This window comes from Peromyscus eremicus, chromosome 2 (assembly GCF_949786415.1).
Source record: "Peromyscus eremicus chromosome 2, PerEre_H2_v1, whole genome shotgun sequence".
Taxonomy (NCBI): Eukaryota; Metazoa; Chordata; class Mammalia; order Rodentia; family Cricetidae; genus Peromyscus; species Peromyscus eremicus.
Genome location: NC_081417.1, coordinates 103,017,417 through 103,030,014, shown reverse-complemented (window position 1 = coordinate 103,030,014; position 12,598 = coordinate 103,017,417). Strand labels below are relative to the sequence as shown.

General features: G+C 40.1%; 1 protein-coding gene across 1 annotated transcript in view; it reads left to right on the top strand.

Moving 5' to 3' along the window:
- Mllt3 (MLLT3 super elongation complex subunit) overlaps window positions 1-12,598 on the top strand; it is a 276,419-nt gene that overhangs the window by 159,525 nt on the left and 104,296 nt on the right. The window contains exons 3-4 of the mRNA XM_059254512.1: window positions 4,175-4,257; window positions 10,371-10,514. Of these exons, the coding sequence (XP_059110495.1) occupies window positions 4,175-4,257; window positions 10,371-10,514 (227 nt within the window). The remainder of the gene's footprint in view (window positions 1-4,174; window positions 4,258-10,370; window positions 10,515-12,598) is intronic.

The window sequence follows — 12,598 nt, the reverse complement described above, 5'->3', positions numbered from 1 at the left end:
GTGTTTGAGGGGGAAATGACATTCAAAGCTGACCTCTGGCTTCCATAGGTGCATGCATGCATGCATACTTGCATGAACATACATATATGTACATTTATACACATACACACCGTTTTAATTTGTCTTTTAAACATTTTTTATTATATTTAAATTTAGTGTGTGTGTGTGTGTGTGTGTGTGTGTACACAGGCACATATGTGTGGAAATCAGAGGATAGCTTGAGGAAGTTGGTTGTTGTCTTTCCTTGTGTGTGTTCCAGGGATTGAACTCAGGAAGTCATGTTTGGTGGCAAGTGCCTTCACTGGCTGAGCCACCTTGCTGACCCTATTGTTTACTTCTAATTAAGAACTCAGGGTACTGGATAGATGTTGTTTGTTGTAAATGAAAATTTTACATTTAAAAAATAATTGAGGTATAAGTTAATAAATATTTTCTTATGGAAACCGACTTTTAAAGAATATTAATACACAGCAGATCACTTCCTTTAGGAGGCTGAAAAAAAACAAATCCCAAGATTTCCAATTCGAAGATGTACCCACTAACAGCTGTTTCCTATAATTGGAGCAATTTGCATGCAGAATAGAGAAAATGAATTATACAGAAGGGTGCAGAGAGGAGCCGCTCTAACTCCCCAGCGGGTGCAGCAGCCCACAAAATAAACTTCCTTCAAATGACACTGGCATGATTAATCCCAAGCAACCTGGACACCAATACTAACGTCTGAAAATATTTTCATTAATTCTTTGAGGATTTCCTGCAGTGAAATTGCCATTTTGCAAGAGCCTCACGGCTTAGAAATACCACCGGTGTAGTGATGCCAGCCACAAGTCCACTGGGTGGGGCTGCATGTTCACCCCAGAGTTCAGGTCGTTTGAAGATTCATGAAGGTTGGCAGGTGGTCAGTGGATGAGTGACTGCCACTACTCTGGGTCTCTTTGCTCTCTTTCTTTTTATTTATATTAGAAAAACATACCAGATAAAGTGAGTTGCTTAATTCCTGACTTTTTCTGATGTCAGTTTGGGAGGGAATTTTCATCAGGTGGGCTAAAGGAGATAGTTGGACATTAACATCTTGCCTTCAGCTGGTTTGGTGGTACATGGCCTATCTGTAATCCTTGTCCTCAGGAGATTGAGGCAGGAGGACCAAGATTTCCAGGCCAGTCTACGCTACACGGCAAAACACTGTCAACTGAAAACAAAAACAAACCCTTGTTGTCCATTCACGTCTGTGGAACCATATTCCTGTCTGTGTCTTGTGTAGCCAGTATTCATGTAAATCAGCTTTTTTTTAAAATAGAACACATCATGTTTATAGTGTTCCCTGCATGTTGCAGCTCTGCTTTCGGGTGTGTAGATGATGTCCGTCGTCGTCGTCGTCGTCGTCGTCGTCGTCATCTCCCCCCCCCCCCCCCCCCCCCCCCCGTTAGAGAGAAAGAAAGCAGAAATTGTGTACAGCTCTCCAGCCCCAGGCCATGGATCACAGTGCTGTGATCCAAATCCAAGCCTCCCCTCTTCCTGTTTCCATTTTGTTTTCATCTGAGAGGTTATGTGGTGATTGGACATCTTAGGGCTGGATTTCCTGGCTTGCATGAGAATGGGTTTATATATGGGGACCCTTGCTGCATTGTGTATATATAGCATCTTCTTGGTTCGTTCAAGCTGTAGTTATAGAGTACAGTAGACCTGGTAGCTTAGAAACAGGAGACATTTATTTCTTGCAATTCTGGTGACCTGAAGTCTGCTGTCAGGGTGCCATCATGTGCAGATTCTGATGTGAGGATCCTGTTTAGGATTGTTGATGGGCTTCTTGCTGTGGTTTCACATAGTGGAAATGATCAGAGAATCTTTGGATTACTACTACTACTACTACTACTACTACTACTACTACTACTAGTTCTTTGAGAATTTTTCAAAAGGAATTGAGTTTTGACCATTTTCACACACACACACCCCCATTCCTCCCAGCTCCACCATCCCTTCCCTCCCTACAGCTCCCCCCCCCCATCATGTCCAATTTGTGTGGTCCAGATATCCACAGCTCTGTAACCTTCCACTGGAGCATGGTTGACCTACTAGCGGCAAAACTCCCAACATTCATCAGCTGTGAATAGCTTGTCAGCTGGGGGGAGGTTCCATCTCCTCCTCCCCTCTCCACACCGGGTTGGTCTTGCTTGAGTTTGCACAGGGGTCATCGCCACAACTGCCAAGTTCATGTATGCAGCTGTATGTTGTATCCAGAGGATGTTGTTTTCTCTGTGTTCACGCACTGCCTCTGGCTCTTACAGTCATCCCCCCGGCCCCCCCCCCCTCCGCCTTCTGCAACTCTCCCAAGCCTGGGGAAATGGGGGTACAGGATAGATGTTCCATTCAGGGCTAAGCAGTCCATGGTCTCATATTCTCTGCACCTTAGCCAGTTGTGGATCTCTGTGTTAATTGCATCTACTGGGAATAGAAGCTTCTTTGAGGGTGGGAAATACAGAGTAAACTCATTCATGAAGATTTTACAATCTTAATCACCTCTCAGAGGACTCATGGGATTCCACTAACATCAGAGATTAGAGTGTCAACATGTGAATTTTGGGGAACATAAGCATTCAGTATATGGCAGTCACCATGTGTACTCTTCAAACTGTTGAGAAGAGGATTCCAAGATTGAGAGAAGCAAGGCGGTTTTGAGAGGAAGACTGGAGTTTGGACTAGATGGTAGACTGGCACTCAGGTGTACCAGCTCTTGCACCCTGACCACCTGACATACGCTTTAATTTCCCACGGTAAAACAGTGTTTGTTTTCTTCCCTGTCCCTGGGGAAAGGGGAGTAAACAGGTTAGAAGGAACTCTGTTTAGTTTCAGAGTAGTGATTTAGATAATTAATGCTTTGGGTGGGTATAAGGAGGTACTCTGTGGGACAGAGAGACTTTGGGAAGAAATTGGGATTTGGATACATAAGGAAGAGTGGGGGGAAGCATTGAGCATTGGTGGGAACTGCTCTGCATGTTTGAGGGGAAGCAGAGTTTGAGTGAAGCACAGGGCCGTGGTGGGAAACACAGCGAGTGGGTGGGGGAACCTGGGAAGGTAACCTGGGCTGCTGGTAAGGACTCCGTGTCCTGGAGTATGCATCTTGACATTTAGCATACCTAGTTTTACCTTGTTACATGATGAAGCCACAAGCTGGGCGGTGGTGATGGTGGCACACGCTTTTGATCCCAGCACTCAGGTGGCAGAGACAGGTGGATGTCTGAGTTCGAGGCCAGCCTGGGCTACAGAGTGAATTCCAGGAAGGGTTCCAAAGCTACACAGAGAAACCCTGTTTCAAAAAAAATAGAAAACAAACAAACAAACCACATTATAAAACCACCTGCTTTTAAAGATGCTTACTATACTTTGTGTGTGTGTGCGCGCGCTGCGCGTGTGCATGCCTGCACTTGAGTGTTTATGTGTACCACATGCATGCAGGAGTCTGCAGAGCTTAGAAGATGGCAACAGATCCTTTGGAACTGAAGTTGTGAGATGCCATGTGGGTGCTGGATACCGAATCCAGGTCTGTTGTAAGAGCAAGTGCTCTTAACTTCCCAGCTACCTCCCTGGCCCACAACACTTAACAAGAATAAATTCAGTTGGCTTGTGATTGATTTTGATGTAGAAAATTTAGAGGAATGAAATTGGGTTTTGAATGTGTTGTGGTGGAATCTCATTGAAACTTATTTTTTTGACCTGGGAAAGGTCATGCATGAGAAGAAGTGACAGAGCCCGGGTTTCGGTCTTCTAAGGAAGGAGGCCACCCAGGACACCTCAGACAACAGAGGCTTAGGCAGGGAGTGAGTTTCCTCAGCTCCCAGATTTGGATGTTTCTTTACTTAGGAAACTCTGTAGTTCATTTGGTTCTTTTGAGCTTTGATCACAGACCTTGTCCTGTTTCTGAGAATTATAATTAAGTCACTCACTGTGACCATGGTTGACTGTAATGAGCTGTACTCCACCCAGATTTTAATTAAAAAATATAGATAGGAAAATTATTGTTCTGGGTCCCAGAGAAAAAGAAATCAGAGACTCAGCTGTGAAATGAGAAAGGGCCGTGAAAATTGGGCCTAATATGGATGGTAGAGTGTTTATGTTTTTAACCATGTTTTTCTGTCTGTTAGTCTCATCTTTCCTATTTTCCTTTTTAATTTTGCAGTGTGCAAAGATCCACCTTACAAAGTAGAAGAGTCTGGGTATGCTGGTTTCATATTGCCAATTGAGGTTTATTTTAAAAACAAGGTATGTAATCTTTACCCATTTATCTCTCAGAAGATCTTCTGTTAACCAAATTATGTTTAAAATAATCATTGATAAACACTTTTCACACTATATAATGTTAAAGCTAAACTTGACTGAAGAATTTTGGTTATCACAGCTCTTTAATCACAGCGGAAGTAGCTATAAAAAGATAATTTCAATCATAAAGTCAGGTTATATAAAATTCACTAAATATTCCTTGGAAGAATGATTACCATTCTGAAAAAGGTGAGAGAGGTTTGTAAAATAGAAAAGATGAATTAGAGTTTTTCCAGGAAGTGCTCCTAGTCTTGCCATATCTCTAGAATTTTTTAGGATTACAAAAAACAATCTCGTATTATCTTTAGATGATAAATATATGTGACCAGTATATAACGTTATTTCAGCCTGAGGGATTACGGGCTCTACTGCATTTAAAAGATGTCACCACTATGTTTGGAGCAGAATATGCAGACTGTATGGCATGGGCGATTGCTGAACGTCTCTGGGGCTTCCCTTATTCCCTACATAGGGAGGTAGGAGTGCTCACTTCAGAAGGTGGTTAGAAAGATTCTATGTAAGGATGATGTGTGGAATATTTGTTACACTGTCTCATTTATAAGTGTGCGTTTGTTAAGTGCTGGGCTTCTTTTCAGCATTAGTTTTCTGGCTTTTGTTTATAAACATGATAGATTCTTACCTTTTTATCTTGGTGCTGTACATTTGAAGACGAGTAGGTACCAAATAGCTCTGTAAACTGCAATGGGCTGTGTGTGAGTGGTGAAGCTAGTAGACCTACCACTAAGAGCCCACGCCCTTGCCTGCCAAAGTTACTGCTTTCTGCTCTGTAGTCACTGGATCAGTGATTTTGGTTTCCCCCAAGGAGAGCGTTCAGCTCCATGTCAGGCCTGCAGTAGTGTTTGCAGTTTTTAAATGGTGCCATTCCTTACTTTTAATTCAAAGGTATCATAGGTTCTAAATATGCCCTAAAGTGAGACAGGTCACTTTCAAAATAAACACAAAAGCAACCGAGAAAACAGAAGTCTGTTCTTTAAGCCAGCATTCCATTAAGTCTGGACCTGGAGACAGCAGCAGCAGCTCCCAAGAGCAGATTAGACAGACATTTTCACAGTCCGCCAGATCTACGCGAGCAGCGTCCCTGGGGTGCAGCCTAGGAATCTGCATACTTACTTCACAGATCATATTGAATGACTTTGGGTGCTCAGGACAGGATCAGAGCTCTGACAAGCCACTCTTTAACACTCAGGATTTTCCACAGCAGCAGTAGCTTTTCTGTGTGTACAAGGCTTAGCCTTTCAAGTCATTAAAGATTTCCTTGTGACTAAGAGATATAAAACTACAATAAACCCATCCTGTAAAATAAGAATGCATCAATAACTGGGTATGTTTTATTTTTCGTATTTTTTCCTTCTCACTGTATGTTTCTATATACCACACTTCTGCCATTTCATCTTTAACAAGCCTGTTAATTAGGGTGTGTGCGCGCATGCGCACACACACACACACACACACACACACACACACACACACACACACACACGGGGGGGGGGGGGGGGACAAAGAAACAGAGAGACAGACAGACATACTTGACAGTACCATTGTCCTGTACTTACTTGTTGGGTTTCTTACTTTGTCCTTGACCAGAGGCTAAGTGTTTTACATGTTATTTTATTTAGTAAGTTTATAAGAACTTTTGAGAAGTGGAATTCATCCTTGTTATGAGATATCTTAATACTGATTCTTTCTTATACCTGAATAATATTCCATTGTATAAATAATTCACATTTTGTTTTTCATTTGTAAGTTGATGGCCATTTGACTTGTCTCCACTTTGTGACTATTAGGAGTGATGCCTCTCTGAATAGTCACTTACTGGTTTTTGTGTTGACCCATATTTTGAAATCCCCTGGGATTATTTGGTCCTATTGTATATACTTATGTTTAACTTTTGGGGAAACCACTAATTATTTTCAAAGTCACCATGCCACTTTATGCATTTTATATTCCCTTTAGCAGTATATAAAAATTTGAATTTCTCTAATGGTTTTTGTGTTCATAGTTTTCTTTTTAACTATAATTACCCTGGTGGTTGGGAAACCACCCTTTATTGTGGCTTTGATTTGCATTTCTCTGATGACTTGGGATATTGAACATCTCTTCATATGCTCATTGTCCATTTATTTATATTCTTTGGAGAAATGCCTTTTCTCTCTTTACATTGTGTTTTTAAATGATTGTGTTTATGAGAAGGAATTCGGAATCTTTCTTCCCTTCACAGCCACCGCCTTTTAGTATCGTGGATATTTAGTTAATGAAGACCATGTAGGGCTTCTTTGTATCCTGTCACACTTATCCGGTGGTTGATTATACTGTTGGAAGAATCTAGGCCTTCTCTCCCAAAGGATTTCTCTCTAAGAGTAAAGGTCTATGATTTCCTGCGAGAGGACGTGACTGTGGGCAGGCTCCCTGCTGTTGTCCATGTAAATCTGGCACTGTACTGGCTTCAGCTTGGATATAATCCCTGCACTTGGGAGGCAGAGGCAGACAGAGTTTCATGCATTTGAGGCCAGCCTGGGGCTTAAAGCATGTGCCACCACACCCCAAACCATCTTAAAAGCGCTGACATGTGGACTGTGGAGCTGCTCCTGTCTGATAGATTCAGTGCTGTGGAGGGTCCCAGGATCTGCCTTGCTTTGTATACTGCAGTGCAGTGCTAATGTTAACAACTCCCCCGCATCTCAGACTCTGATTACCTTAGCTGTTTTAAATACCTCATGTAAATGACTCATTCAGTGCTTGTCTTCAGAGACTGGCTTATTTCATTTAGTATAGTGTCCCTGCAGGCTGGATGAACACATTGTTTTTCTTTTGACTGAACTGACTAATGTGTAATATATTTAGTTACTGTAGGTTGTTTCTGCCGAATTTTATTTCATTTTGAGTGTTTATTATTTTATTTATTATAAGTATTTGTGGTCTCGTTGAGTGAGTGTGCACTGTAGTAATGGTTTAGGACAAAATGTGTGCACAGTTTTTCTGGGTGATGAGTCTCAGTTTTCTGCTCATGAGAAGTGCACCCTTCCTCTCCCAGTACTGGGCTTGCTCTGATGCATATGTCTTAATTCTGCTTATTGATTTAAAACATCAGAGTCAAGAGGGCTAGCAGAGTCTAAGTTGTTCTCCTGGGTCTCCATGTGTCTTATTGTGTATCTGAGTACAGTAAAACCAGCCTGTCTATGAAAACCATTTGTGTTTCAGAAGCCAAAAACAACATCCACATTGAAACACATTCAATCCTGGTGCTTTAGTTTGAAAAGGCCCCATGCTTCTCTTTCTTAACCTGTCCTCAGAGACAGTATGTGAGTGAATGACAAGGATTGGAGCTTATAACATGAGGGGGAATCTGATGTTACCAAACCAGATTGCCACTCCAGGAAACATATTTATTTTATATTTGGAACAAATACACACTTTTCTTATTTAGATTTATTTTATGTGTTTGAGTGTTTTGCTTGCATGTTTATCTGTGTTCCACATGTGTGCTTGGTCCTCTCAGAGGTACGAAGAGGGCATTGGATACTCTGGAACTGGAGTTAATTGTTGATTCTTCCATTAACTGGAGTTGTATACTGTTGTGAGCCACCATTTGGGTGCTGGGAATTGAACTTGGGTCCTTTGTAAGAACAAGACGTGCTCTTAGCTGTTGAGCCATATCTGTAGCTCCTTTTATTTGAACTTTGAGGAATAATCTTTTCTGAGGAGCAAAGCTTAACGTCATAATGATGTCTACTTTCTAAGTAGAGATTTCTAGATGACCCGAACACAACTTTGTGGGCATTTTCCCCTTCACTTAATTAAAGCAAACAAACAAATAAGATAAAAACCCTTTAAGAGATGCTTGTACCGGAGATTCAGAAGGAGCCTCTCTAGTCTTTATCCTTAGGTTTTTCTGAAAAGCGATGGCTTTGTCTTTTGTTTAAACCTTCTGAGGACTTATGAGGATGCTATTACTACTTCATTCCTTTATTGTTTTGGTGGTAATTGGTTACATTTGTTAATATATTTTTCTTTAAAAGTACACAAGAGTGGATGTTTTTATTAAAAGAATATGGGATAAAATTTAGTCATTTTATTCCCTTAATTCCACCTAATGACTGTTGAGTATTTGATATAGCTGTTTTCAAGTTTCTCTCCATGTGTCTGCATGTTAAAAACATGTCAGTGTGGAGACTGGCTGGATCATGCTATGTCATACTTTAATATTTTTCTGTGAGTTACCTTTAATTTATCTATATCTCCAAGTAGTAATTTAAAATATCGTAATGGAGGGGCTGGAGAAATGGCTCAGCGGTTAAGAGCACTGACTGCTTTTGTAGTGGATCTCAGTTTGCTTCCCAGTGCCCACATCAGGCGCCTCCCAACTTCCTATAACTCCAGTTCGAGAGGGATCTTATGCCCTTTTCTGACCTTTGTGGGCACCTGTACCTATGTGATATACATATATACACTCAAATACCTACACATAAAATAAAGTAAATAAATCTGTAAGCTATCTGAATTATAGTCTATGGCAGAACAGAACTTATTCTTAAGTTTTTCTTTTTTAGTCAATGCCATCATGAATATTTGAATATTTATATTCAAGAGATTCTTAGTGCTAGAATCAAATAACATGAGCATTTATTATTGCTAGATGTTACCAAATTGATTAAAAATATCTTTATCAGTTTCACTGATAAATGACCATTGCCTGCCTTCTTAATTCTAAGGTTGCATTGAATAGTTATCAACTTTGAGGTGAGATGAGGCAAATTTTATCATAATTCAGTGTGATAGTTACAGTAGTGGAGGAGAGGTGTATGAGAAATGTCTAGTTCAGGTTGCATTGGGAGGGCTAGGACGTCTTTACAGAGGAGCTAGCACTTCTGCTGATCTTCAATGGCCAGTTTATTTTAATATTCTTAGCCGTGTAGGGAAATATAATGGCCATTTTAGGTGTGGGAGCTTTCTGTGAGAAAGCCAAAATCAGTAAGAACATAAGACGTGTGGGAACGTCAAGATCTTCAGCGTAGAAGGAGAGTATTGTAAGAAAGCAAATAAAATGCAGGAAAGGTAGTGAAAGACTATGCTAGTTGTTGCAAGAAATGAGATTATATCACTGAAAATGATGAGCCTTTAAAGGCTTTAAAAAAATAATGGAATGATACTCAGATTTTTTTGCATTAGAAAAAAATCAGTCACTTGTCATTATAGAATGTAGACTGAGGCCAGTTTGAAAGCAGAGAAGTAGTGATGGTCTAAGCTAAGACAAGTTATGGTGGCCAGAGAGTAGGGAGTTAACAAGAGGAAGTCTAGGTAGAACTGGAAGAAAATTTGACTGTGGTGAATGATGGAGGCCAAAGAACAGAGGATGAGTTTTATGAGTTTTAATGGTGATAAGCAATCAGCACTACCTTTGTGAGGATACACAGCATAGACATATGGCAGCTGAGGGAGAGCTGACCATCAGCTGGGTAAAGGTGGTATGTTGATACCAGAGTCCCAGAGCCAAATTAGGAAGGCTCTCATATAGCATATATGTCTCATTAGATTTTTAAGCTGATATCCATTGCAAGCTGTTGAAATTTTAACTAAGGAATGAAAGTGAGTAGACATTTGATTGTATAGATTATTTTGAAGGCTGAATGATGGAAAGATTGAGAAAAATGCATTATAGGAAGGCCTAGTAGAGGTAGGATTTGTCATAGTTTGGACAGTAGTAAACATGGCAGTAGGGTGAAAGTCTTGATGGTAGGTGCTGAGGGTAAGGTGGGAAGTAGAAGGAATAACATAGATTTCCATTGGGTGGCTGTGTTCATGGTGTGGTCTACTTGAGAAACCAAGGGAAAATGGTAAGTTTATTCTTTTTAGTCTTCTCCTAATGCAAATGAAATTTTCACATATTTGTAGGTTGCTTTATATATAATCCCAGAATAATCTTTTTCAGAACTACTTTGACATGACTGTTAAATGTCTAGGTCTTTTCTGTTCCTTATGATGATTAAGTCTTGTTTTTAAATTTTCTATTTTTGCTTCTTACTTTCCTTAACCTCCAGGAAGAACCTAAGAAAGTCCGCTTTGATTATGACTTATTCCTGCATCTTGAAGGCCACCCACCAGTGAATCACCTCCGCTGTGAGAAGCTTACTTTCAATAACCCCACAGAAGACTTCAGAAGAAAGTTGCTGAAGGCAGGAGGGGTAAGTGGCACTCTGTTGTAAAAACTTTAATCTTTTAATCTTTCCTATTAAAAAAAATACTGATTGCTAGTATGTGAATTGATATTCTGGAAGAGCCCAAAAAGTAAAGTCCATTGATGATTTAGCTGTGGACTCATGATTTGAATATAGAAGGAGACAAACTCTTAGGTGCAAATCTGAGATGACATGTCTGGTCAGAACAGCCTTAATGTCTCAGTGGGTCAAGTTTATTTTGACAAAGCTGTGTGTGCTGCGCAGCTTCTCCTAGGTATACATGACCCTCATCAGGCCAGAGAAATGATCCTGCCGAAGAGAACTGAGAACCAATGAGTAACCGGAGTTACTTTTATGAACATGTTTAAAGACATCAAAAATCCCAGCTAAGCAAGAGTAACAATTCATGAAATCCACATCCATGGAGCTCCAATGGGCTTGTGACCCTGCTTCCTCCCACTGGGAGGCCATCTATCTATGTAACAAAGTCCAAAACAAGCAACAAACTTCACACAGTTAAAGACTAGGGTTTGCACTTGTTTGTTTGTTGTTGTTGTTTTAAAGATTTATTTATTATGTATACAGTGTTCTGTCTGCAGGACAGAAGAGGGCACCAGATCTCATTACAAATGGTTGTGAGCCACCATGTGGTTGCTGGGAATTGAACTCAAGGACCTCTGGAGGAACAACCACTGCTCTTAACCGTGGAGCCATCTCTCCAGCCCGATTTTATCTATTTATAGAAAGTTTTAGGAGAAGTTGAAGGTTATGTGAAAAATTACATAAAATGGAGTTACTGTCCAAATTTTCTTTATCATAATGAATGGAAATATAATTCATTCATATAACGTGTTTTAGTCATTTGAATACCTATTTTTTGATTTCTGAAGTGTAAGTAAAAGAAATTCCTTTAGATGAAGGCAACAGGTGGGATATTTTTGCCCTTGCAATTGGTATTGCTGGCACAAACATTTAAGTTTTCTGTTTTTAGCCAGTTCAATGACACAAATAAAGATTATGAATTGACTAAAATCTCTGTTAAGATCAGTATCACCCAGGCCATCTTCAGATGAACTTTCTTAGTCATCTTGTGTGCATAGCTCAGACTCACATAAGATCCAGTTCAGATGTAGCCTTGACATTTGTTCTTTACTCTAGGATCCTCTGTATTTAGTTTATCTAGAAGGGTTTTGTGTAGTTTCCTGTCCATGAACTTAACACTTTCTTTAAGCATTTATAAATTTGTTGCCTCTGAAGATGATTCACAGCACTGGTAAACTCTGCCTTAGGGCTGTGTAGGGAGGGCACAGTGGATTATTTTGGTCCCACATTTTTTCCCTTTATGGATCATAGACTATTACTCCACAAATTGTAGGAAAGCTTTGGACCCTGCCATGAGAAACCGCCTATCTACATAATTGTGTGACCATTTTGGATTATGTGGACTCATTTCTCTTTGAGCCCTGTTTCACTAGGTTTTTTTTTTTTCCTTTTGACTGAACATGCATTTGAAGCAATGGAATATTTTTGCTGTGTTTAGTTCTTCACTGTACTAATATGTTTGTAGATGATGGTTTAAATAGGTATTGAAGAGCAGCTTCAGAGACAAGGGAATGTATGTTCCCGACAGAATGGGCTTTTATAACATGTTACAACTTGGGACTTTATTCCTTCTTGGCATTTTGGATTAGATCAAGCCTAAAAATTGGGAATTAGTATACATTTGTTAAGTAAGTTGTTTTTTTGTTTTTGTTTTTTTTAAATAACCCTTTTTAATCATTTTAATAGTTATCAAGAGTGTAATGTAGAAGCTACCTATTTACCTGTGGTCATGCTCTTAGTAGTAATGTGGTCTGTTATAAATCCTTCCTCCCTCCCCCCCCCTCCCCCAGCTGAGGACTGAACCCAGGGCCTTGTGCTTGCCAGGCAAGCACTCTACCACTGAGCTAAATCCCCAACCCCCTGTTATAAATCCTAATAGCCTCATTAGTTTTCTTTTTATGAAGGTGGCGCCTTAGGCTTCTTGGATATGTTGTTGGGTGGGAATTGAAGTTTGTGGATTATGAGACTTGAAGACATCCGGTTAATGA